A 27,143-nucleotide genomic window follows, 5' to 3' on the forward strand; every position below is an offset into this window, starting at 1 on the left:
CTGACATTTGTGCGATATTCAATGCCACTTGATGTTGCGCTAATAGCCTTCACGTTCCCAGTAACACTCCATATAGTGCACTCATTGTTTCCCACAATGCATGATGAAAAATAGTGTTCAACCAATGGTCACTAACCATCTTATACTATAAATACGAGCAGAGCAGAGCATCAAAGCATAAACTAAGACATATTTATACATTTAATGTTGTATGTATATAAATATATTTATATAGTAGAGTAGGGGTTAGTGAATGAGTGGGTGGTGTTTCTGGTTTATCCGCACCGTGGTGGGCAGGGGTCTTGTAAAACTCTCTGAAGGCCTACATAGCCGCTACTTAGCATGTCTGGCGTTTGTAGCATAGCCTAACCATGGGTTGTATAAAAGTAAGGTGTAGGTAGACTCTCAGAAGGCCTGCATGGGGGCTAGTAGCTCATTAGTATACCTAGCATCATTAGTTTAGCCTTGTCATGCTGTTTGTTTCCCATGGACTGTTTGAAAAGAAAGTTTAGTTGTGCTGTTTCTGGTTTATTGCCACAGTGGTGGGCAGGGGACATGTTAAAGACCCTGGTAAAGGTGAAAATTACTGTGTCCAACCGGGCGTCGTGGTTACATCGCTCTGCCAGAGCCATCTTGCTTTATACGAGGAACCACAGTTTCACTGGGAGTTGTGATATGAGAGAGTAAAATATAAAGCCAAGAGTGGGTGACAGGGTGAACTATGGTCTATTATGTACCTGGATAGAAAAACACGAGAGTCCTGCTCAACAGAGACAGAGAATGAAAGGTTTGGAGAGGCAGTTATACTCCTGAGGCTCCACTGCCTCTTCACCATCATCCCTTGGAGGGAACTGATCGCTGCTGACCCCTCCGACACAACTAGTCTCTAGTTGCTGTGGTAACCAAATCTGCTGTTGGCTTCCTTGCCCTCAGTTAAGTGGTTCAGATGGACTTTGTACTTCAAATGGCCCAGGAAGGTGCTGCACTTAACTCGGTGTGTGATAACGCAGTGTGCGATCAGAAACAGGATTCATAACATACCTCAAGTAGAAAGAAGAGACGAAGGGCTATTCAGGCGTTTCCAACTCCACCACAGTAACTATACACCGGTGCTGTTTAAGTCAATGTCGGTTGGATGGTTAAGGGGAGATTAAATAATAATTAAGATGAAACAAACTCCAAACCTATAGTACCGAATCTATTGCATTTACAGAGGCCTCAGGAGTTACTGATGAGAAAGAAACACTGTTCAAGGAATGAGAGGAATAAAAAGACACATACAGGAGAGTGAGCACTACACTAATTACTGCTGTCAATCACTTTGCATTTGCTTTGAGTAATTAAAAGCGGTGCTAATTAAATAAGGATCGGTCATTGGCAGCTCACCGGTTATTTTACCCCTGGTGTATCTCGGGGCTGGACGTTAGTCGTCTGTCAGTTACTGCTAATTTTCTAACACATGTTACACCATTACTTCGCTAAATCTCTGAACACCATCTTGACGAGAACGACCGACAAGCTCTGTTCCCATGCTAGCTGAGTTATGCTGGAGTGTTGGAAAAGCTGATATACAAATGTCAGTGCTTGGATGGTGAAGGAATAGTTTTACATTTAGAGAAATACACTGATTCACTTTCTTGTCGATAATTGGATAAAAAGTCTGTGAGGCAAATTATGTTGCTGGAGCCAGCATCCACTTATCTTACTGTGGCATAAAGACAGGGGGAAAGAAACGGGGGGGGGGGGGGGGGTCTTCTTTTGTCTTTAAGCCAACAAAAATCCATCTTCCACCACCTCTTAAGCTCAATAATTAATATTTCATATCTTGTTTGTTTAATCCGAACAAAAACCTAAGTATAAAACAACAGTTTACAGCCCTTTTACAAGGGATTATGTGCCAAACTATTTATTGGCCAGCATTAGTTGTCAGGCAACCAGGAGAGAAAGTTACTGGTTGGGGATAGATAAAGGACAAAAACTGAGATCTCAAGGTAAGAAAGCGAAGAAGCGCTAATTCCCCAAATGTTGATTTCCTTTGTAGAAGTAGAAGCCGTTTGGACTAAAAATCACACTTTAACTTTCACAAGCACTTTAACAAAAATGCCACAATTGAAAACATTTTAGCTCTTACAGTCACATTTATGTGAATAACGGGGAGCACAAGGTAAATCATGCACAGAGGGCAACTTAAGAGCATATTGTGATGGATCTTGTGATGTCTGATTTTACATTTTAGAGGAAAGGAAAAACTGAGTCTTTTTAGATGAATGCGGGTCAGGGGTGTAAAGTGAGGGGCCACGTCTCTGATTGCGAGCCCCCTACTTCTGGCATATTTGCTCGGACCGCGGTGTTTGAACTCCACAACACAGATTTTGTCACCAGAGTAGCATCACAACTGTGCAAGATTCAGACACTGATAAACACCTGCACCTCTTTGGTGGTTCCAGCTACAGAAAATGTCTCCACAACCACACGGTGAACACAATACCAGCCCCTGATGCCTTGGCTGGAAATCAAACGAACTAATTATTCTCCAACTTAAAATAAATCTGTAAATGTATCAGTCAGTTTTTCGCAGTGAAAAGTTGAATAGATTCTTCCAGTGTTTGATCAGTCTATAAAACTATACAACTTTTTTTCTCTCTCTCTTTAGCATTGCAGGGAATAGAGGTTAAAAAAAGACTATGACTACAGTATTCAACCATCTGTCTTCACTGTTAATATTTTAAACTTCCATTCACGCCGACTGTGAGGCTGAAATGATGAATATCCAGCAGAATGCTTCACATACAGCGTGTTACCGAATGTATGTTTGACAGACTGTTGAATATGTATTTCTGTAATACATGTTGATGTATAGAATTTGGTTTGTCAGGGGGTCTCTGGTGCGAGGCAGGTTGAGTGTCCCATTCATCTTTAAGAGTAAAATAAGGTATAAAAACATTTACTGAGAGAACAGAGAAAACCATTCTGTCTTCATGTCACAACCTTTCAACTCACGGCTGTTCTTCTGCAGCAACACTTCTGCCTCTTGGTTTGTGGCCATGTCTGTAGAATCTGAATAAAGCCACAAGGAACATGTCTAATCGATATAATAGACATATGTGGATTCATAAAAAGTAGAGATGTTCTGATGCCATTTTTCCCAATACACATTTCGATACCTGGACTTTTAGCATCAGCCGATACCAAGTTCTGATGCAGTGCACTTACAAGAATAACAATTTATATCATGTATTTTAAAAGCTGTATGCCACCAACCCTGTGGAAGTGATGATTGCTGTCATTTGGGGGTTTTAACCCTTTGAAAAACAAATGCATGCGGTGAATGATGCCATAGAACTTCTTTTATTTATTAGTTTGACTGAAGAAGAATACAAATAAATAAATCTAGGAATACACAACACACTTACGTACATAGAGATTTGTGGATGAGTAATTTCTCTTATTCCTAGTCTGAAAAATTGTCCATAAACAATAAAGGAGAAAATTCTTCACTGCAGATATGTGTGTCAGACCCCAGATAACCACCTGCCCAATCATTCATCCACGTCCTCTGTGACTCGTCCCCAGAGCGAACCCAGCGGGAGTTCACAACTGTTGGCCTGCTTCCCTGGTTCCCTCCAGGCTGAAGTGCTTGTCACAGGCAGAACTGCATTTAGATACAATGCTCCATTACATCAATAATAGATAGGAGGATGAAGGAGCAAGGCCAAATAGGATGGGACAGCTCACTCAACAGGACATGACAAGTCACAGAGAAAAGGAAAAGTGTGTGTGCGTGTGCACATGCAGAGTATGTAAATGTGTGTGCTCAGGTTTGCACATGTTACATGAACCAGAGGTGCATGTGAGAGGCAGGATAACAAGCGAGCGAGCGACTGTGGGAAAGTGAAGGATATTGACTTTGTGAGTTTCTGCTACGATGGCACCATTTAGGATCAGACTGACCCAGTTTCCTCCGAGCCCATACATTTTAGATAATCCCTGAGGAAACTGGGTTTGCACAGTCTGCCTCTCCTGCGTGGTTTTACATCGTGGCATACAGCAGGTAGAGGCAGGGACACAAAATGAAGCACTTAAACGTACATGCTGAATCATGCACGGTTGTGTTAAAGAGAGGATATTCATTTCCCTCCCCCTGTTAAACCACTTTCCTTTGCTCCTTCCTCCTCCTCCTCCTCCTCCTCCTCCTCCTCCTCCTCCTCTCTTTCCCCTCCCTCTCTCTCCCTTTTTCCTTCTGCACCGGTTGGAGCGGTTCTGTGGCTTTATGCGGCAGCCATTTAAATCATTACCTTTCCCACATTGATCCAGCCAGAAGGTAATTGGCTCAATCAAGAGAATTAAAAGCCCGGGTAAGATTGAATAATTCAGCTCACAGATCAAAAGAGGAGGGGAAGATGAGAGAAAGAGGATGGGGGAGGGTAATAAGAGGAATGCCAATATTAACACAGTGGATGAGAAAGTGTACACGGCAAGTAAAGGAGGAGGGCAAAAAAGGGATGAAAAGAATATTAGCGTGTGAATGACACGGAAGTGTGCGCTACGTGAAAGAGAATATATAGCAGGAATATTACAACATTTTGATGGCCTTCATAAAAGCGTGGAGAGGGAGCACCATCACTGCACAGAGAGAGACTGAGGTAAATACCAAAGTGAAGATGAATGGGGAGATAGCAGTTATAGGCTTCACAGGACACACTTTCATTTTTTTGGTAATCACACAATGTTCCCTTGACTGTGTTTACTTGCCATCGCCGTCTCTTTTCTGATTGAGTTCAGAAATGCACACCGACTCTGAGTTTACCCCAGAGTTGAGATATTTTCTCAGTAATAACACAATGAGTGGCATTTCTGCCTTTCCTCTCAGCTTTCTCCCTCACTATTGTTTATCCGAATAAAAGGCCAGCGGTATCGTGCTTCCAAGCACAAGACAGTGAGCTGGACTGAGCTGCTTACAGGTTTTACCTCATGTGGTGATAAGAGCGTTGCAGAGGCTGCAGGAGGCGGTGATTTCAACCCTGCTGTCAGACTGCAGAGGGAAATTAAAAATACATGTTTTCTTTCAGAGAGTCGTGACACCAAAAGCATCCAAATAGATTTTTTTCAATTTGATGTTCCATCTGTAATTTGGTCAGTCTTTCTTATCATGAGTGTAATCATCAACCTCGTTTTTCAGTAATTAGATGATTTTCAAGTAATCTACAGTCTAACCACCTTATATGGATAATGTAATTATGGGAACACATCTGTTTTCATTCTAATCATCCGCTGAGATCTAAGACTTGATGCACATACAGTTACAGAGAGGCTGCATTCAGGGATGTTTCACACTGACTTCAATCCTGAATTAAAAGAAAAAAAAACTCATTCATTTGAATAAGGCCACTGTACAAGGCCAGTGGGGAAACCAACACAGAGGAAATGGAGGTGTTCTTGCAAAAAAGGTTGAATTCAACTTCAATCCAATGCAGCTACATCTGGAAAGTGACTGTATTATGATTATATTTATAATATGTTGAGACGCATTACTTGTAGATTATTCATGTATGTGCAGTGAGGTCTTTATTTTTATTCTTTACCTCACAATCGTTGCACTAAAAGATTAAATATTTCCAGCCATGATTACCTTTAGAGTTGTACAATCCTGTCTCCAGGGATTTTGATGTCTAACAAGATTTGTTGGCAATTACAAGACAGAGGAGACAATGTTTTCATCAGTGTTTGCTAGTTAACAGGATTAAGCAAAAAAAAGTACTGGAGAGATAACCACTGAACTTGTTGGAAGGATATAGCAGAGGTCAGGGAAGAACCCAGATCTGGATCAGGATGCAGATCCAGGATTTTGTTTTTTTCCCACTTTCTTGAACGTGAGATTTAGCAACATTTTTGTCGATTTCTCAGAAAATATTTCATGGATCTTGATTAAAGAAAATAGGCTGATATTTAGTGTGTGCAATTTGCTGCCGATCCAGATAAAAATCTGGATCTAGTGGAGTTAAATGTGGCTTCATAAAGGGACTGATGGGCTTTGGTGGAGGTATCCGCTCGACTGAGTGCCTTTCTAATTTTTACCTTTCACCTACATTCCTCTAAACAATTAGTTTAAATTCTCTCAGATCTCAGTACCTGTATATTTTGATGTTAGCAGAGCTACTGTAGGCTGCAACAAAAGAAAATGTCCCTTCAGTATCCATACGACTTGTTGCCATGTTATGGGAGTGATGCTCTGGCTTTTAGTGCATTACTCACACCTGTCATCATTGAATTGCTCATCATCTCAATGTGATCCACAGTAGTCAGAAGACATTGAGAATAACTGTCGGTTATTCAAGGTATTGGTGCTGAATACGCTGGAATTCCTCCAGACTAGACAGTGCGATGGGTTCACGTGGGGATGTACAGAACATGAGTTGGATTCAGGGTCCCAGCAGTTGCCATGTAAAGAGTCACAGATGAGCAAACCTGACACGGGCATTACCCCCAGGCTGATTAGGATGAGGGATGAAGGCACGTAGAGAAAAAAAAGAACGGGAGGTGGGGGATGTAGCGTGAAGAGATCACTCTGTGACAATTAATGATGTCCATTCTTGATGTGACATTTTGAAGAAAAAGGGAACTGGAAACGAGCGTTATGGAAAAAGTATGTGTTTCTAGATTGTGTGGCAGAGGTGGAGGTTTGAGTTGGGGATGTAAGGAAGAGATGAGGAAACAAAGGCAGTACTTTGTCTTTCAAAGGTTTGTAATTCATTCATTCCTTGATGTGATGAGTAAGAGGAGGTCAAGGACACATATTAGTGTCGGAGAATGCTTCGAAATCTGAGAGCAGCAGTTTGAAAGCGCTTGAACATCAGTGTTTCTTTTTAAATGGCCGATGGAAGATCAGGGTCACAATCTATGTCCTGAACTCCTGTCGCTTTTTCCGATCACAGTCTTTTGTGTCCTTGATTTCAGTTCATGTCAGTCCACCTGATGCAGTTCTCGCTTTGCTTTGAACTCGACGGCGCGTTTGTGCAACTCGGCTCCAGTCCCTCCTCGCACGTCTCCAGCATAGCCTCACTAGAGTCCTCCTGTCAGCTTAACTGCAGTCCCAGTCGTGTACGCCAGCTTGTCAGTTTTCTGCCTCTTTCTCACCAGTAGCACAGAGTCACATGAGCCCGTGTCCCCCTGCTGCGTTCCCTTGAATGCAGCGCAACACTGCTACAGAAAAACTCCAGAGGGAGATGTCTGTGCCTTGAAAGCGCCATCCCGGCAGCCTTAGAGAAGGGCCACAATAGAGACATGAATATATAGCGCGCTGGCATAAACAGCAGCTAATCCGCAGCACAGCGTTGATAAGTGTGAGCGCAAGCAGCTGCCCCTGTGTTGTTAAATGTGGCGTGTGTATACACAGGCCTGATTGTGGATGGGTTTTAATGAATGTTTGTGATCACCTTGTGAGCGAAAGCATCATCTCTTCGTCCGAATGTTTGCTTTTGATTCGAACCCTTTTGTTCCCTCATGTGCACACACACGCACATACAGCATAGTGTGATGCCTCATCTCGATGAAAACAGAATGGCAATTTTATGGAAATAGAAAAGAGAGAAAGGTTGTGACAAGTTAAGAGGATGAAAATGCAAGTCAAGAGCATTCATGCTAAATATCTCAAGCAGCGTGCGATGCTCTCTCCTGATCTGAATGCACGCACACAGATGTACCCCACACACAAATTACAGCTACTACAACTTTCATGCATTTGCACAGCGCTGACTGTACCAAAAAAGCTAATATCAGTATGACCTCATGTGTTCAGTCCTAAGTGTATCTTGTCACAGGCAATGATTCATGAACTATGGACACGGTTCCTGCGTCGCCCTCACGTTCACACTGTAGCATGTGGAAATTTGCATATGAGATTACTGAAAGCTGCTTGACCTCTAACCAAGGGCATGATGGGTGGTGGGAGGATGTGATGTGGGAGATGAGGCGCCCAAAATACGAGTCAATTTCCTGTGGGGCTTATCAGAGCTGTTTGACTGGCGTGTGAGCAGCGAGCGGCCGTCACTTGTCAGGATTTAAACTTAGGGAGGAAATGAGACGCGGGTGTGTGCTCTGAATATCCTGCGTTGATGGGATAGAAGCGAGCGAGAGAGGAGGAAAAACCCACACGCCAAATGCCTCATATCGCTGTAGAGGGGAATGCATACTTCAGGGGTATGGTTAGTATTTACAAATCATGTAAATAGAAGTGGAGGGCTAATCTGTAGTTCTTCTCAGCTGGAGCGGCATTAGGCGCAAAGCTTTCCCCGGTGTGTTTTGAATAGCTCCAGTACTCTACTTGTGGCGGCTGCATCAGACTGTCTGGATGACAGACACATCTTCCTCCCTTCATTAATCTCCATTTAGTTCTGCACTGGAGAGGAAAGAGGGAGGGAGGAGAGGCAGCGTCGGACAGGGGTAAAGGGGAAAGAGCAAGATTAAAGATGCATCCAAAAGGAGATGGGGCTATGGGAGAAAAGATGGGGAGAAAGAGGATGAGGAGGACTACGGGTGAATATTGAAAGTGAAGGTGTAGTATCCTAGAAGATGAACGAGGAGATGAGAGGGAAAGAGAAAGGTGAGAGCGCAGACCGGCTGAGGTATACGGGTATAAATTGGAGGAAAATTGAGGCAGCGGAGAACGACAGGAGGAGGAGAAAGCGAGCCTGCTGTTTGATCCTTAACAGGATTATTTTTTTCCCCTGCCGTCCTTTTATTTATGTGATTTTCCCTGATATTTATTCATATGTAAATGCCGGCTGTGCGGCAGCAGGAAACCATATTGGTGTTTCTGCGCCACGCCGAGCCCACCCTGCGACTCTGAATCACCGATACACACACAGCCATACTGGGTAATCCTAAAGGGATTTCTGTGGACGCCCACAATCCTATAGGCTTGGGCACAGCATATTTTAGTATGGACTCACTATGGCCTGCATATTTTTTTGTTTTTATTTCAACAGCTCGACCTTTAGGAAGTGATGTTTGACTATGTGACCGTTTGTTTACTTGCACTCTGGAGTGAGATGCACGTCCAACATCCCCTTTTTTTTTTTTACAGTTTCCATCAGCCCGTATCGAAGGACACAAAAACAAAGCCAAGGCCAGCCTGTATCCTGACGATTATTTTGATTCCCTTATTAAAACCAAGGGCTTGGGATTTGTCTGGTAGTTGGCCTGCGGGGTTGATAGAGCTTTTCCAGGCTCCTGTTTGAGTGGGTTAAACCCTCATCTGAGTGTGCTGGATCCTGTAGTGGATATTGATTTGGCCTTTCTCTAAGATTATACAAGTCTGGCTCTGTCGATTGTCAATATGGCCATTGGAGGACAATACTTAATCTCTGTGGCCTGTAGCCCAAACCGGATTTAGTTATCTCGGTGTTTGTCTGCTCGCAAAACTGAATGGTTGATATTTTTAGGATGCATTGATCCCTCACTGCTGTCCAAACATGCTAATCTCATTTTTGAGATCTTACATAAGTTCATTATAGCATATCATTGCATGTACAGTATATGTGTGTGTGTGTATGTGCACATGCTTAACCTGAAAACCCTCTCAAGTGGGATGTACAAGGCCGCTCGGGTCAATAAGCAGAAGCAGACAGGGCCCACTCGGTCTGCTGTGACACGACTGTAAGCCTGACAGACTCTGACAGAGATTCGGTATATTGTGCCGCTGTTGAATACGTAAACAGATTAACATACATGTACGTAAACACACACTGTTCGGTGACCTGTAGACCCACATGAGAGACCGCTGGTGCGTGGACACAGATGTGTGAGGGCTACACAGATGCTGAGTTGTGAGGTGTGTGTGTGTGTGTGTGTGTGTGTGTGTGTGCGCGCGCCCCCCCCAAATACACACCGAGGAGCATGCCATTAGAGCGGTATTGCAGATTGTCTGGTAGGGTGCTCAGGGCCACAGAATGCAATTAGATTCTACTATAAAATATTTATTTCCACAACACCTACTGTGCACCAGAGAGGAGCCTTCCACCCAGTGTGCACTTAAATAGGAAAATAGTATATAGTGTGCTTGCCTGAGAGAGCAGCAGATACAGTCTCCCAGTGTGGGCTTGTGTGTCGGCCCCGTGTGCCTGTGGGTACAGGCACACAGGGTACAGATCAGTCCATGCACATAAACGTGAAGGCAGGCCATGCTAATAGATGACTCCTGGATTTATTACTTTATTTTGCATTTTTATCAATTGTATTATAATGTGCTTTAAATGTCTGGGGTCAAGTTGCACACAACGTAACATATTTTATTTGCTCCTATCAACACTTGAACCACCAACAATGTATACGGTGCTTATACTTCTGCATCTGCAAAATGTTGCTTGTGTGTTAAAGCATCAGTAATAATAAAGAATAACACTTTTACTTTAGATGCATCTATTGCATTTTGGAGACACTGCTTGTTAACATTTGAAATGCAAAGCCTTTGTCTTGTAGTTGAGTACATTTTACACGTGGTACTACCACTGCTACTACTTCTAAATACTGCCTCCACACCACTGCTTGTATTGGGTATATATTTGAATTTTCATTTCCTTTGTGTCCATTTGGTCTGTTTCCTTGTATTATTTGTGTTTTAGCGAGTGAAATGCACAGCAGGGACATTTTCAAAGCAAAAATATTTAAATTCTGAAATCCAATACAGCCGTCAGTCGATTCTTGCCCGACCTTTTAGTTGTTAACACTCGCCGCAGGGTCAATTTAGACATTTAAGCCCAGAAAGCACACAAGGAATTTAGCGTGTCTGCTCGGAATACTCATTCCGTGTCCTAACCCCTGGTTTTTCCTCTTCTAACGTAGCCCATCCTCAGCGCTGTGCTCTGAACAAGGACCATACAGCTGCCACTTCTCACCTCTCCAGTTTAGGCTCAAGCGCTTATATACCAACACTGCCTCAGCTGGGCCTCTGCAGTGGTATTTTGTTCCAGGCTTAATGAAGTTTACAAACCGATGCTCGATTTAGAATTATGTAAAATGCAGGGACAGGTGAACTCTGGCCGTGGGAAGCTTGCAAGAGATGGAGTCAGTGAGCTGCAAGCTGTAGAGCTGCCTCACCAACCATGTGTCTGTGTTTTGGTGTGGGTGGATGAGTGGGTGGAGGCCAAATGTTTAGAAAAAGTATGGACAGTAGTTAGTGGCAAGGAACCAAACTCTGGAAATCATAATTATATTAATCGTATACACACTGACCACAAGGGACAACTTTAGGTAATTTTTAGAGGTGTCTAGTAATAGGTAATTTTTATGAATTTATATTTGACCTCCGCCAAGAAAATCTTTTCATCTGCATTTTGTTGCTTGTCTGTATTTAGCAGCGTTTTACAGAAACATCTGGACGGATTACCAGGAAACCTGGTGGAAGGATATGGTATATGTCAGGGAGGAACTATTTAAATTTTGGTGCTGATCTGGATCAAGCTTCAGATTCAGAAACTTTTTTCACTTTCTTTAACATGGCACTTTTTTTTTTTACGTTTTCACCAATTTATAATTGGGAAGAATTCATGGATCTAGATGACGAGTGTTATTCTGTTTCTTCTATATTTTAGAAAAAAAAGAATTTGTATTTTTAATTAGAAAAATCGACATGCATGAACATACAACGTGTGTCTTCATGTTCATATGCACAAAATTCATGTGTGTGCTACTGGCCTGCACTGGGAGGATTACTGTAGATTTACAAAGCTTTGTAACAATGACCAGACCCACCCCCGGGGACCCTTACTCAATCACGATCACAATGAAATGCTGCTAATTCCAATTTAAAGCTGCCGCACAGGCTCTGCCCTCCCTGCTCTCCGGGCCGAGGGGTGAAATTCATAGAGGGCGCGAGATGGAATCCGTGTTATTTCAGCCAGTGTCATTCCTGTTCGTTCCTGTCGCTGAGTTAGTCTTTTAAATCTGCATCTATTCTCCTCTGGTCTGTTTATGAGGTAGCTTCACAAGACTAATGTGTGTGCCACTGGAGAGCAGTGCACGTTTAAATCTGTGCGATTCGTCTTTGAAATGCCCACCCAAAGGCCCTCTCCTCTCTAGCAGCGCTCCTTGCTGGCGAGCTGCTGAATAATTCAGCTGTTTCTGACGTAAAGGGGATTGCTTTAATTCCAGGCTAGCAGGTTAACGTCAGGAGTTTGCTGCTGCATTAAGTACGAGGAGCAATGTATTATGTCAAGCACAGCAAATAAGAACATGTTGCTGTTCGTGTATTTCATTCATGGAATCAAGTGTTTTGTGTGTGTATTTATTCTTACTGTACTGTGACATGTGGTTAATGTGGCTGTGGACCTGTGCGGTTTCATGAAACACTCGCACAGGGAGACTGACTTGCAGAATTGCAGTCTCGTGTGTTTGCTGCTTTTGCAGACCGCTGCTGTTTCCTCTCCTGGCTCCTGCACAAGCACATTCATTTAGAGGAGAGCTTTTAATTGGACTCGGAATCAGGGACAGAAATCTCCAGCTACATAAATATTTTAGAGGAGCGCATCGGACAAGTCTGCCTATCTGACTGTTCTGCGTCTTTTTCATCTCTTTTGTTTCTCGTCCCTCTTTTTACCCGCTCCCTCCCGCTCCCGTGCACCAAAGCGTGTGCTTTCTCCGTATGCACAAGCACACACGAGCCGCGGAGGTTTCTGAGAAGCTGTATGGATTTTTCCCTCGGCCATTAAGAGGAGATAAATTATTGGCATCAAATCACTTGAGGAATCCATTTTACTTACACACTAGACACACACGTGGATGCAGATGCTGGCGAGCCAACACACACACATGCTCCTGTACAGTGTCTTTAAACTGGGGCGCTATCGTAATGGGGTAATGATTTTTGCATTATTAATGAACCAAGCTTCATACTCGTCTTAATTAGAAATGTTCTTTCATCTTCAGCACTTGCTCATTTATCCTCTCCCTTAATATAAACGGTGTCATACATATACTGTCAATGTCACATATACACTCACAGTTCTGACACGTATCAAACACACACGGTTCTCATTTCATCTTAATTTTTTCTGTTTTTCAACTCCCAGTTTAGCTTTTCTGTTCCTCAGGAGTTTTCAACTTGGTTTTTATTGTTACTTGATGGTCTGCTCTTCAGGTCACCAGCAGGGTTGACGTACAGAGATTCGAGCCATGAACTTTCTTGCTAACACCACACCGCAGTGCTGCCCACAATTCTGTTTACATATGCAAATGAGTTTATTGGAAAACAAGATAGGGGATGTATAGGGTTGGGGGACAGTTGGGATTAAACGAGGGATGAGCACAAGGTAATGAAAGCGGTCGAATGAGGATCAATGATGGAGATGAGCTGGAAGGTGTCATGGCGAGAAACGCTGGGAGTAAAATCATGATGTGTCCGGAGATCATCACGGCTTCATCGTCACCTCTGTGTGGTTGATGTGATTACAGAGGTGGAACAGCAGAGGAAGGGGGGTTATCGCCGTCGTGAATGTGTGTGTCACTAGTCTGTGTTGTCTCTGTGTTTTATCTTAAGTGGCCACTCTCTGTGGCACCATGGCCTTGTTAATACACTGGTAGAGGCTCAACGGATAATAAGAGAAAAACACGAGCGGTAAAAATAGATGGATAGTAAGAATGGATGGAAAAAAGATGAAAGGATCGAAAGACGATGAAGTGAAACAGGAGAAATTATTTTTAAGGCAGCAGAGTGAATGGTATGAAAAATACCTTATTATTGACCTTTTCGACTTTGGGCCCTACCTTCCACCCACAGTGCAAAGCGATTGCAACAATGCTACGTGCTAAGTGTCTTCGCTAGTTGCAGAAAGATGCAGTTGTCATTGTCCCTGTCCAGCACCCACGTAGTTAAAATAGAAATTGCCCCTACACCCATCTTAGCACCCTTAGGTTTGTTGGTCTTTAAATGTGGTGCGGTCAGGTGCATTGATGGCTCTTTGTAATCTGGAGGCGTTGCATGATTGACCAACAAGCACTTGAAGTCGATGGTGCACCGTTATCACCTCCACCAATATGGTTATGATTGTGTTTGTTCTTAGTTTGCAGGATTTCACAAAAACGGTTCAACTGATTTCCATGGCGGTGGTCAGCATGACCCAGGAAAGAACCCATTCAATTTTGGTGCAGATCCGGAGGAGGATCCGGGAATTCTACCTTTCTTAAATATCGAAAGGCTTTTAGTTTTTGTTGATTTCTCAGAGAATAATTCATGGATTTTGAAGACACAAACCAGGAATGTTAACGGCATTCAAATTAATGAGTGTGTAATATTAACCCTAACCCCTTAATAAAATTCTAGATCTAGTGAATTTAAATCTTTTAAGTTATCAAGATAATAATATGCGCTTTCTTAGGTGAGTGCAAAACCTGCATTTGCTTCACTTGTTACACACACAGATGGATTCCTTGCACACTTTCCCTTTTGCGCATGAGCAGGTTTTTCCTCAGCGAGGCATTACTTGTCTTACTACCTGGGAAATCTGCCATCATAATGGAAATCCACAGCAAGTGCACCTAGCTGTCTAAGGGAGTGGGAGATGTCACTTTGAATAGTGCATTACATGTTACGCTCAAAACACAACCATGATTAAATAAGAAACTGAGCCCAATCCTTTTCAACCACGTACCTGGCCTGTCAACCTATAACCAGCAATAGATTTGGACACGCCCCAAACTGCACTTGCAACATGTGCTGTAGTACAAAAGTGCCTTTTGTGTTATCAATCAATGATCATCATCAGGCGATGACAGACCGCGCATTGTTTTTATCCATCATAGTAGTTTGTAGCTGTGTCGATAAAAAACTACTGTGTGTGTGTGTGTGTGTGTGTGTGTGTGTGTGTGTGTGTGTGTGTGTGTGTGTGTGTGTGTGTGTGTGTGTGTGTGTGTGTGTGATCATGGGCATGGTGCCCTGCTCTTGGCCTGGGGGCACTGTGTTATTAACTCTTGTGGCCCTGAGTGCCGGCTCTCACTGGAGACGTCTCTTTACTGACTGGATGGATGGACGGGTCATTGCCTCCACCGCTCTCCCACCATCTCTCTCACTGACAATTCTCCTGCTATCACCTTGGTTTAACATCACATTTCTTATTCGACCATGGACATCATTTTTTTCCAAGGCATACATTTTCTTTTATTCATGGGTCCATTTGTTTCAAACAGAAAATGAAGAGACAAACCAAACCGTTTTCCAAAGGAAAAATAAAATATAGATTTTAAAAGGTTGAATGTTTCCCCTTGTGTCCAGATTCATCCAGTACATGATCGTACAAACATCTTCTCTGATCAAACAGATGGCAGATTAAATTAAGAAATAAGCATTCATTGCCTAAACATGAAACATAAAGGGTTTCTATGGTGATAAAGAGAACGTACAAAGACTATCACTGAGATGCTTAATGTCTTAGATGAATAAATCATCCCTATGTATTATGAAACATGGTAAATAATGAAAAATGCACATTGATGACCAAAGTAACGTATCAGTAGACCTGACAGCAGTATGAGGCCAATGCATATAACCATGAATATTGTATTCTGTTGTCTGCCTCAGAAAAAACCAAAGTATTACATCCATTACTGTTGATCATTGACAGCTCCTCGGGAAACAGTACAAATCTGAATCACTGGACCAATCTACAGGGATTGTCACAGTCAACCAGAACCATTAGTGGTGGTGTAGCGTCTATCTACGACCCCATTTCTTCTGTGTTCTCGTATGCAGTTTGATTTTATTTTTTGGAGTTTCCCGCAGGCTGTAAGTCGTACGCCGAGTAATAGAGGTCATGAGAAATACTCGTTCGCGAACCCCGAGGCTACATAATCCAATGGTCCACTAAACTTTTGAGTAAAATACAGAGTTTCTGGAATTTCTTTTTTTCGGAATGGGAAGATTTTTTTGTCATTACTGTCACTGAGTCATTTTCAACATAACCGATCAAGCGAAACCACCACTATTGGATTGCAACAGAATATTGTGCAGCATCATCCTAACAAGGCCATAGTCACACATGTAAACAATCATATATAATATGAGAGACGATCACAAGAAACACAAATCCATCATTTATTTCAGTTAGTGCCCCAAAACAACATATGTTTACATTAAAGCCCCCTAGTGGCCGTAATCAAAACCACTCATGTCTACAGAGGGTGAGCAGGTTATGGAGGATGAATGAATGAGTAAGACACAGTTTTAACTACAACTGACGATCAACAGTGTTGAATTATTTAACCACGACTGAGGTTTTTCCACTAACCTTAATCAAGCGCTTATCGGAAATTAAATCATGCTCTTTCCACAAATCCCAGCCAAGTTGTCCTTTTGCCAAAACCATTGACTATAAGTAAAGATGGACGTTGCGTCTCCACTTTCTCCAGTTGTGCAAAAATCAAGCTTAAATATTTCAGATACAGGTGCATCCGCCATTTTGTGCACAAGAGACTCGCACAGACACTTCAGTCACAGCTGTCAATCATTACGTTTTACGTAACTAGCTGAAAACATGAACACTTCAATATATATCAGTGTGGTTAGAACTACCTAAAATGGCAGAAACCATCTTTGAGAAAAATGTATTTAACATGTACTTTGACTTCTTAGTTTGATTCATGTCCCATCTGCTAACATGGAGTAGCTGGCGTTTATACTGATGCCAGCCACCAGGGGATGATAAAGATAATTTGGCTTCCCTTTTTGGGAAGCTGACATGTCGTCCATCTTTAAATAAAGTCTCTCTCTCTCTCTCTCTCTCTCTCTCTCTCTCTCTCTCTCTCTCATCCATCCATCCAGCATCATCTGATTAGCATCAAATAAGAAAACGCTTTGAAGAAACATGTATCTTGTTAAATTCGACTTATTGTGTCTATGCACAGTTTTCTCACTACTGCTGAATTCCCAGTGTACTGCAGTCCTTGTCACTGCTGATTTCACCGTGGGTGTGAGAGGCCTTGTATGTTTTCCACCAGACAGCCAAAAACTCCACCGTGAGGGCTCTCTGTCAGGTTTTTCATATTTCATAAACATAAGCACACCTTAGGGAACGACTTTTTTTCAAAGACTGGAGAGAAGTAAAAAAAAAAACAATTATAATAACAATAATCCTTCAGATTCTAGCCTAGGTGTTTGGATTACCTTATTATTGAGAGCACAATTGTGCGTCTGCGAGTGGGATTTCATGGCCTTGTTTCCCTCCCTCATCTTTCTTCCTCTCCTTTATTTTTGTCTCTCAGGCCACAAGAGGGAAGAGGTAGAGGAGCATGGGTGATAATGACTTGTCAAATTAGGAGCGATGGAACCTGCAGCGAGTGTAAACACAATTCGGAATGTTGGGATGACATTTTCCAAGCTGTATTTCTACTGGGGGAGATTAGCGGAGTGGCAGCTCAGCCTGAGTCTCATGGATCCCAGCTGCACGGTGGCGAGCACGCACGTACACACACACACACGCAGACGGAGAGAGGAGAAATTACTGGCATTTAAATACGACACGGCGGACTGACACCTGCATATAGACACAGTTTCCCCCGCAGAAAAACATATGTGCACGCCGACTCTGCATTTGAGATTTGTGATTTGAAACGCCTCTCCTCTTTCAAGCCTTTCTTCCCAGTCACGGTTCAGGCTTCCCGGCTCAGCCTGCGTATAGATTCATGTCCATGTAGCTTGCCCACGCCCCGTCAGCATGATGGATGACGTCCACACACAGTCTTGACTTTACAACTTATGGGGACTTTATTTGCATGTGTTCCAATTGCCAGTAAAACTGCACATGATGAAGGTGAGCGGGAGACTTTGTCATTGTTAAGATATTAGAGGCTCCTGTTTCTTAGTGTTCCATTTAACGCATGGCCGTCCTCCGCTGTCCGGCAGCAGCCGGGAACGCCGGCGCTCATTTCCCCAACTTCGCCTATGAAATAAAGAGCCATTTATGAGGAACAATGTCCCGGCCACCACATCTCCCTCCATCCCGCTCCCACTATTGGAGAGATACTATTGAGAATCCTGAGCGCATCAATTTGTGGCCTCAAATGACTTTCTCCAGCTGGCCAATTCCTGACAAGCTTTCTGTTCTTCTTAAAAAGAGCCCTTTATCGTGAAGAGAAAGGAATAAAGGGAGAGGGAGAGAGAGGGAGGGAGAGAGAGGGAGAGAGGGAGAGAGGGAGGGAGAGAGGGAGAGAGGGAGGGAGAGAGGGAGGGAGAGAGAGAGGGAGGGAGAGAGGGAGAGAGGGAGGGAGAGAGAGAGGGAGAGAGAGGGAGAGAGAGAGAGAGAGAAGTCAAAAAGCTAATGTCTCAGTGACACCCTTTCTCACACAACAGGGGAAATTTCTGTTCTATAACGGGTTCTGGTTAATTTGAAGTCAATTGGAGAGTTATTAAAAGGATCTGTTCAGCTTTACTGAACTTGGTCAAGGGCAACTAACCCACCCTGGTTTCCATGTGAAACAACAGCACCACTGACTGTCACTTTCAGGCAAACTTTAAAGTTCGTTTGATTCTCCTCTACTTAGTAGACTCATATTTTGTTTTACTTTTTGTATTTATTGTAGCCACAAATACATTTGCCTGCAGTTCCCGTCCGAACACCTGCATTTAAATCTTATTGTCTGGGATTTGCTTCAGTTTTAGGTATTGTTCCCGGTTTATCTCTCAAAGCCTCATCTTGCCTTTTAAATTACTCTGCCAATATGTATGTAAATTTCCACATCCACGGCCAGAAATTAGATTTACTTCATTTCCCTGTTGTTCCTGTATCCCCCTCTGTGATGCTCAGGTGGAGGTTCAACAGTTTCATGTAACCCTGTTGCGCATTATAGCTCAATTTACAGCGTGTGCAGTAGAAATAATTTCAGGTTGGAAAAATAATAATAGTAAATCAAGATGTAGAGAAGTGGAGGCTCTTATTTAATATGGACAATAGGATGGGATGAGTATATCGTACTAATGTGGACACACACCCACACAAACTCACACAGGTATAAGTGGGGACTATGTTCACAATTTATAAATTGAACAAACATTAAAGAAGTGATAGCAATTCATTTTTGTCATAGTTTTCCACTTAACTGCCATAGAACCAAGAGAAAAATAAAATCTAAATATATAAATAAATATCAGACATGAGGTGGACATGAAATTAGCCACTAACATAAAGCTATTACAGACATCATTACAAGTCCATTATCATACATTTATTCATGCATAAAGTCATTGTGTCCTTACTTTAAAATCATAAATAAAACAATATTATGAATTTGACAATGGGGATAAACCCAGAAAACAGCCTCTTTCACTGGTTAAGTGAAAGAGTTGTTGTCTCAAGCAGAAGGCAGAGTCTGGAGCTTAATTACCTTCTAGTGCCGGTAAATCAGCCCGAGTGGAATCAACACATTTCCAAAAGGTTGAGGTAATGTGACAATTTGAAAACTTGCGCAATAATTTTACTGGCACATTATCAGCCCAAAAGTGGGCACTTATAGTCAAAGGTCAAATTTATTTTATAGCTCCCTTCCCAACTCGTTTGGTTAATTTGTCTTATTTCTGTTTAGGGTATAAAAAAAGCTCTAAATGTTTGGAACTGCAGTTACTTTAATTTGTGGCCTTTAAGGGGATTAAAACAGGAAATAAAATGTTGCCATGGAGTTAGTAGTTGGGCTGTGGGCTGCGACCATAACCACCATTCAAAAGCTTGTGTTTGCAGTGTACCCGTGCATGTCGACATGCAGTTACTACTTTGAGACTGAGGAACATTTTGGAACATTATCACTCTAAGGCAACTTCAGAGCATCTGTTCAAAGCGGATTAATGGGCGTTTATTTGTGGGACGTGCAAATCACAGATGATGAGATCCTCAGGAAGTCAAAGTGGAAGAAGTATGTCTGTGTTCACATTGGAGTGGATTATGACTTCGACAGAAATATAATCTTTACACAAATTTCAGCAATTTGCTGCCAAAGGATTTTAAATGCCTTAATTTCCTCCCTGGGCTGCATGTCACAGCGGCAGCTGCTGAAACATCAGGTAATCATCAGCGTGCGACTTCCCCTGTAACATCTCCCGGTACCGTTACGTGGTACAGATTCTTTTATATATTCCAATGAATTTGTTTTATATCAAATAGGCAGCAACCAATGTACATATGGCCCCAGCTACTGTTTAGAATAAGAAACAGAAAGCAGAATTTTGGTTTTGATTGTCTTGATGGAGGAAAAATCTGTTGATAAGCACAAAATAATCTATTAATCATAAATACCCTGTTGCTATGTAACTGATTATTAAAGAAATCTTTTACTTAAAGTTAGAATCCACATCTTTATTCCTCCATCGGTTATTCAGTCGTGAGAGAGAGAGAGAAAGACGAAGTGGAACGTCGATTTATACAAATTAGAGAACCGCTCCCAGTTTAACTCTGTTTCTTGAATAGACAGCAAAGGTAGTTCGCCACTGTCTTTAGAGGGAAATTATCTGTATTGGTCCACATTTGCATATAAATGAACAATGGTGAACTGTCGGTGAAAGAGAATGATGTCGCGACGGAAATATTGAGTGGCACAGCACAGAGGGGGAGATTAAAAAGAGCGATAAGTCACTTAGAGTAGTTCCAAAGACAAGGAGAACGACGGGAAAAGAAAAGAACAAGACTATTAAAGGGAGTATTAAATGCAAACACAATCGCACTGACTCACAGTTGTACTAAAGTAAAATATTTACAGTGTGTTCAGTAAAGTTTATTAAACAGTCTTAAAGGGTTGCACAGAGTTACCCTGCTTTGTGTCTCGTTCGCTCACCTCCGTGTTTGTTCATGTGGCCTTTGTGCAAATTTCAGCATAAAACACTAATCCTCGTTAATACTGATCAGTGACACAATGAAGTAAATAAGAGAATAATATGAAATAATAGACATTACTTTATTATTGCACGATAAATATCATCATATTGTCTTTGCTGTAGTTTGGAATGAAAATGATCATTTATGCTTTTTAGTAGAAACATTAACTTTTGTGTTAGTTCAGACTGAGCATAGATCAAATTAGCGGATTGAATTTAACGGATCTTAACAAAACTTGGTGGAAGGACCTATTAACTGTTGGTGTGTAGCAGAGTCAGGGGGCAGATCCAGGACTCTACTTTCACTTTCTTTCACAAAATAGGTCCTTTTTGAAACTTTTTCCAAGAGTCTAATTCATGGATGTTGTTTAAAAAAAATAAAAAAAACATTCAGGGGACTGATATCTATGAGTGTGTGAAATTTGGTGCAGCTTGATTGAATTTAAGGGGACCGTTGGGCCTCGGCGGAGATATGCGCTGTACTGTGTGACATTCTAATTATAACCTGACACTCCTCACTATTACTCTGCTGATACACGGAGTGATACAGTCTCCTCATCAGTGTTTGCACTAGAGCCCTGTTTACATCGGATGCTTCATATGCATCAACATTTCCTCTCCTAGTCTGTTTCCATCGCTCTTTGTGACAACTGCTTTTTTTTTTATCATTTGTCTTTTATCGCTGAATTTTCTAGTCCTTGTTGGCTTTATTTGATCTTTTTTCTCAAATTTCCAGTGTTTGCAGTCAGGGTTTTTATGTGCACATTGAAACCGCACATAGAGACAGATGGATGCAAACACAATTAAAAGTTACACAGGAGGTTAGATGCTTTCAACATTTACCTCTCTTGGCCAACAAGCCTGGAAGAAAGACTCAGGGATCAAACGGGGACACGGTGGAACAGCGGAGGTAAAAGAGATAAAGCCAGTGATCTCTCGTGACTTCTGCTGCTGCAGGGTGAGAGCCAGGTTCTCTCTTCTGAGAGCCTTTCTAGTTAGGCTCTTTATGATGTGTCAAGTTTTCTTAAACATTTGGACTAAATGTGATTTTGAAAGTGTTGCATGATAATGAAATAGTTAGAATGTTTTGTAATTTAGCAGATTAGATCATGCGATGTTATAGAGCATATAGCTTGTATTAAGTCTGCATGACGCTTCCTCCTCTGAAAATACCAAATAGCAATTAAAATTTCAAAGTGATATATTGCTGCATGTTTGTAGATTGTGTGGGTAGGGGTATGTGGCAACTGTGTTCTTTGCCAAAAGATTAAAGATGCTGTTTTTTGTAATCTTATACCAGGGCTACCTTACTGCAGGGAGCCCCAGTACCTGCACTGTTGAGGCCAGACAGTCATGAAGATCTATAGTGCATATTTAGCCTTGCCTCAGAATATATAGGTGGAATTTAATCGAGATCTTTGTTCTGTGCGGTAAATGTGTGTTCCATAAGAAAGTAAATTCTACAGAATGGTGAATAATATTGTTGTAAAGATGAGGAAGGAGGAGGGAAATCACCAACCGGGCCAGGTTAGAGGGATCAAGTCGCCTGGACAGGGAGATAAAGATGGAGTCAGTGGGTGCAAGTTAAGGAGGAGAGAAGAGAATGAGAGAGGCAAAGTTATTAAGAGTCCTTATCCACATATAGATCCTTGAAAGTCTTCATGGCCTGTGAGAACCCTGACGCCCACCCAACATCTGATAATTACACTTCATTAGGAGAGCAGGTACTGATGAGAGGGGAGACGCCGACGATTGAGAGGGTTAGTGTGAGAGGGAGAGACATGCAAGTAGGAGACCAAGGCACGCTGGAGTGATATACGGTAGTGAAAGGATAATGGGGATTTGATTATATGAGAAAAAGAAAGCAGGAGGCCTCTGTGTGTTTGTGTGTTTGTGTGCGTGTGTGTGTGGCTGTGAGTGCTGCAAGGGTGTTTATTTGTGTTTTTTTATATGACTCTAAGAGTGTTTATGCATGAATGCGGGTAAATTTATTCTTGCTCGGGGGTCTGTATTTATTGACTTGGTTTAGTGTCACACTGAAACGGACAGGTCTGCCTCGATACAGATAATGATAAGGTTTCTATGAGATGCGCTCACACACACACACACACACACACACACACACACACACACACATACACACACACACACACACACACACACACACACACACACACACACACACACACACACACACACACACACACATATATTGCGCAGCTTGACATTCCCTCTTTGCTACTCCCTTGCACCAGCCAGACCTCGACACGCCGTGTGATGTAGCAGTGTTGTGGCATCAGAGTAGCAGTGGTCAGTAAAACTGTGGTGCTGCAGTACGATCCAGTGGAGCAGAGGCCAGTGTGACAGCCATGAGGGAATGTGTCCATATGGAAACATCCTTTACATTATGGACTTGTCTTAGAGTGGTTGAACAAAACCGCTACAAAGGTGTGATGTCCCAGAGGTGCAGCGAGGGAGTAAAGGAAGGAGATCCTGTGTGTGTGTGTGTGTGAATGTGTTGTCAGCAGAGAGAGAGTGAGAGGTGGGCACTGCAGTATTCCTCCAGCTGGGGGAATCATTGATTTTCCTGCCCAGCGTGGGGATGAGGCAAATGTCAGCGTCTAATTGAGTTGATAAAACAGTTTTGAGTTTCAGATGTAAATATGGTTTCCCTCAGGCCAACTGTATTAGATAACTCCCATTGGGAGGTGTGTTAGGAGTTAGCCTCCTTGTTGTGTGTGTTTACATGTGCGTACCTTTGTGTATGCAGAGTTCGGTTCTCCGACAGCACACATCGTCCGGACTGCGCGGTGAAAGCAAATGACGGGCAACTCACACCACCTTATAGTTCACTTGTCTCTATCCTCGCAGAAGACCTTTCGGGATAGGAGGGTCAAGGTGCTTAGAAAAGTTGTGGAACAGTCGTCACTCTTTAGGAACAAAATCTGCACCTCCTTTGCTCCCGTCATCATTACTCCGGCCACTAGAGGTCAGCGAACAAGGTCGTGACAAGCTGCGCGCACAGACGACCTGTGGGCTCATTTTTCGGAGGAAGTCAGACTCCCGCTGAATATAATGTTTTTTCATTGTGAATCAGGATACCGGCTCATTAGAATAAACAGTTTTTGTTGTGACAGAGTGGCTGCAAATGGAGTGGGTGAGAGAGAGAGGCAGAGGTCATATCCATTAGGAGGTGTAGAGGGTGAATAAAGAAAAGGCTGAATGAAGCCTCCGCTGTCCCTGCTGATTAGCAGATTGATATGCAGGGAGAGCAGAGGAGTTACCTGCTGCCTTCAATGGAAATTCTCTCTCATGTTAGAGAGCGAGTATTAGTCCGTGGTTTTGTGTTTCTCCTGTGGAGCTCAACAGCGCTGCTCGGGAAGTAAAATCCCATTCATTTCCTGAGTGAGAGGTTTTTGATTATCAGCCATAATGTTTTTACCATCCAAGGTAGAGTTGACACAAGCTATGAGATTGAGGAACAATATTATTTGCTGCCGTAGAGGCCACAAGTCGGTATGATATCAACTGTGCATTAAGAAAAACGTTTTAGGATTTATTGGCGTTACAATACGACCATGATTTCTTCTTGCTAACATGCTGCATTTGTTTTAAGAGATGAGATAAAAATCACTACAACAAGGTTACATTCAAGAAGCGGCTCAATCGCAATGGTTTATGGGATGCATAGTTCCTTCACTCAAATAAACACAGTCTTGTACTTTTACCTTTTTTTACTTTTTTCTAATTTTAGTTTTTTGATTTGTCATCACGATTCATCTCTTCGCAGATTCCAGGCTTAAAAATCTTTTCATAAGGATTTTCTGAATCGTCATTGGAGCAAAGGGAAAGATGTACTTCAGAAACCAGGGTCGTTCAAAAAGGATAAATACAAAAACATAAGAGAAATTAACTGTTAAGGAAATAATAATGGCAAACAGTGGGGTTTTTTTCTTAGTTTTCAGGTAATATTCAAGAAATTTAAAATATGCTATATATTGTATCTATATCTATACTACAGTATTTAAACTGCTCATGGTTTTCATCAGTAAGATGGTTCACAGTTGCACAATCACGTTATAAGTTGTGAAGACTGCATGTGAAAAACATATGTGTCCTCTTTGCTTCTATAGAGGGCTCTGCTCTCATTATAAGGAGTGATAATTAGACAGCGTTTCACACATTACACACACACTCACATCCGTGCACACACTTAATGTGACTCTCGCATTCGTATGTAAGCTCGCACACACACATTTGTGGATAAGCCTACCAGTAATTAACAGACATAATTAGGCAGACAGCCATTTGTAAAGGGAATGCACACTCATGCTAACACACACACACACACACACACATTATTTCCCAGGTAATTAAGAGTATTAATTACAAGCATAGCTGTCCCCATGAGGCTCAGTATCACTCACAGACTGGCACGCAGCAGGGCTCTTATTACTTTATCTCACCACACCATCACCACTTCTCTCTCTCTCTCAAGCTCTGTGGTGCCACATGCACCCACTCTCTAATATTCACCTGCTGGACAAACAAGTGCTAGTTAATTAGTCAATGACTGATAGCTGGCCATGGGTTAACTTCTGGTAGCTCGGGAATCGAGAGAGATCTGCTCGCTAAAACCAGAGCAGACGAGCGAGCCTAGGGCCTGTGCCAGTTTCTTTTATTTTTGTCAAAATGTCCTCGCAGCCACTGTGCCTTATTTTATCTCCGCTGCAATTTATTTATGGTATCTGAAGTATCATTACATCTCATGAATTAGGCAGGACGATCCAGTTTTCCTGTGTGTTACATGTGCGATCTTGTGATTTTCTCTCTAAAACGAGCGACTCCACCTCCACTTCAGTATGCACACTAACCTAGATGGACATGTAGGCCAATCTCAGTTCGGTCAGCAGAGAACGTAAAAAATGGATGAGCTAGCCTGTTAGCTATGGGCGACAAAAGGGCCTCGGGAAAAATATCTGTCGATAGATCTGTTAGACAAGCGACGTGCCATGTTTGAAGAGCTCGAGGCGTGCACCCAGTTAATGAACTACCCCTGCACTCCTTGGGCAGTGGAGCTACGGTGCAAACTCTGCACTTGGAAGAGCCTGACATCATTTATGGAGATATTTTACAGTTCATTCGCAAATGTCACAACGGTTGCATGTTTGGATATTGCGGGAGATTGTCTGAGCTGTCTCCGCAGAGGCAAAGGTGGCACACTCGCCCTGCATGCGTGAGCAGCGCCGAGATAGCAGGAGGGGAGAGGAGATGCATCTACCACTGGCACTGCGGAGTAAAACTGCAATCCTTCACAAGCTCACACACAATAAAGCTCATGTTATATGGAGGAATTGATACATTATTCTCCATGCTCGGCATCTCCGTGCAATATTCTACCTCCACGGTGCTGTAGAGCGCTTGGTGTCTCATAACTAATAAAGTTATTCTAGGTAGTGTTTTCTAATAAATAAGAGGAGCATTATTGTGGGTGGTTTATGAGCTGGTAATCTTCATCCCTCTGATATGTTTTTGTAAAGTAGTGTTTTGCCAGAAATATAATATTTCTTGGTATTTGCACACTGAACCCAATACAATATGTGATCTTTCATATTTTATTACTTTCAATATTTAGTTTTTTTCCTCGCATTCTTGTGTAATGTGTTGTTGAATGTGTCTCTCTCTCTGTCTCTCTGTAGTGGATGGCTGTACAGACTGGTCAGTGGACTACCTGAAGTACCGGGTGCTGCAGGGCGAGCCCGTGCGGCTCAAGTGCGCTCTGTTCTACGGTTACATCCGGGCCAACTACAGCCAGGCGCAGAGTGTGGGCCTCAGCCTCATGTGGTACCGCAGCTCCGGCCTTGGCCACAGCGACTTCGAGGAGCCAATCTCCTTCGACGGCTCGCGCATGAGCAAGGAGGAGGACGCCATCTGGTTCAGACCTGCCGACGTCCAGGACGTCGGACTGTACTCCTGTGTCTTACGGTAAGAGGTAGCAAAGGAATAGAAATCGGTTTTAATAGGTTATCTAGTTTAATTGATGAACGTTTACGCCCTCGAAAGTTCAAATATATACCTACCTCGACTTCTAATGGTTCCTAATTAACACAGTGGAACACCATTGAATATGCACACAAACAAAAAAAAGGACTTGGAGCAGTGTGCATTTGTCATTTGTCTTTCTCAACGGATATCTGATCTCATAATGAAGAGAAATGTACGTCCTCATTCAATCACGTCAAGATATAGGATATGAAGCAAGAAAATAATCAGGTTAAATCATTTTCATTCTCTTTTTTTC

At 42.5% G+C, this 27,143-nt stretch overlaps 1 protein-coding gene across 5 annotated transcripts in view; it reads left to right on the forward strand.

Moving 5' to 3' along the window:
- Positions 1 to 27,143, forward strand: part of il1rapl1a (interleukin 1 receptor accessory protein-like 1a) — a 165,671-nt gene that overhangs the window by 45,040 nt on the left and 93,488 nt on the right. For all 5 annotated transcript variants that reach the window (XM_034574134.1, XM_034574131.1, XM_034574136.1 and 2 more), the window contains exon 3: positions 26,542 to 26,827. In XM_034574134.1, coding sequence (XP_034430025.1) covers positions 26,542 to 26,827 — 286 coding nt within the window. The remainder of the gene's footprint in view (positions 1 to 26,541; positions 26,828 to 27,143) is intronic.

The sequence above is a fragment of the Hippoglossus hippoglossus genome, chromosome 21, assembly GCF_009819705.1.
Source record: "Hippoglossus hippoglossus isolate fHipHip1 chromosome 21, fHipHip1.pri, whole genome shotgun sequence".
NCBI classification, from domain to species: domain Eukaryota; kingdom Metazoa; phylum Chordata; class Actinopteri; order Pleuronectiformes; family Pleuronectidae; genus Hippoglossus; species Hippoglossus hippoglossus.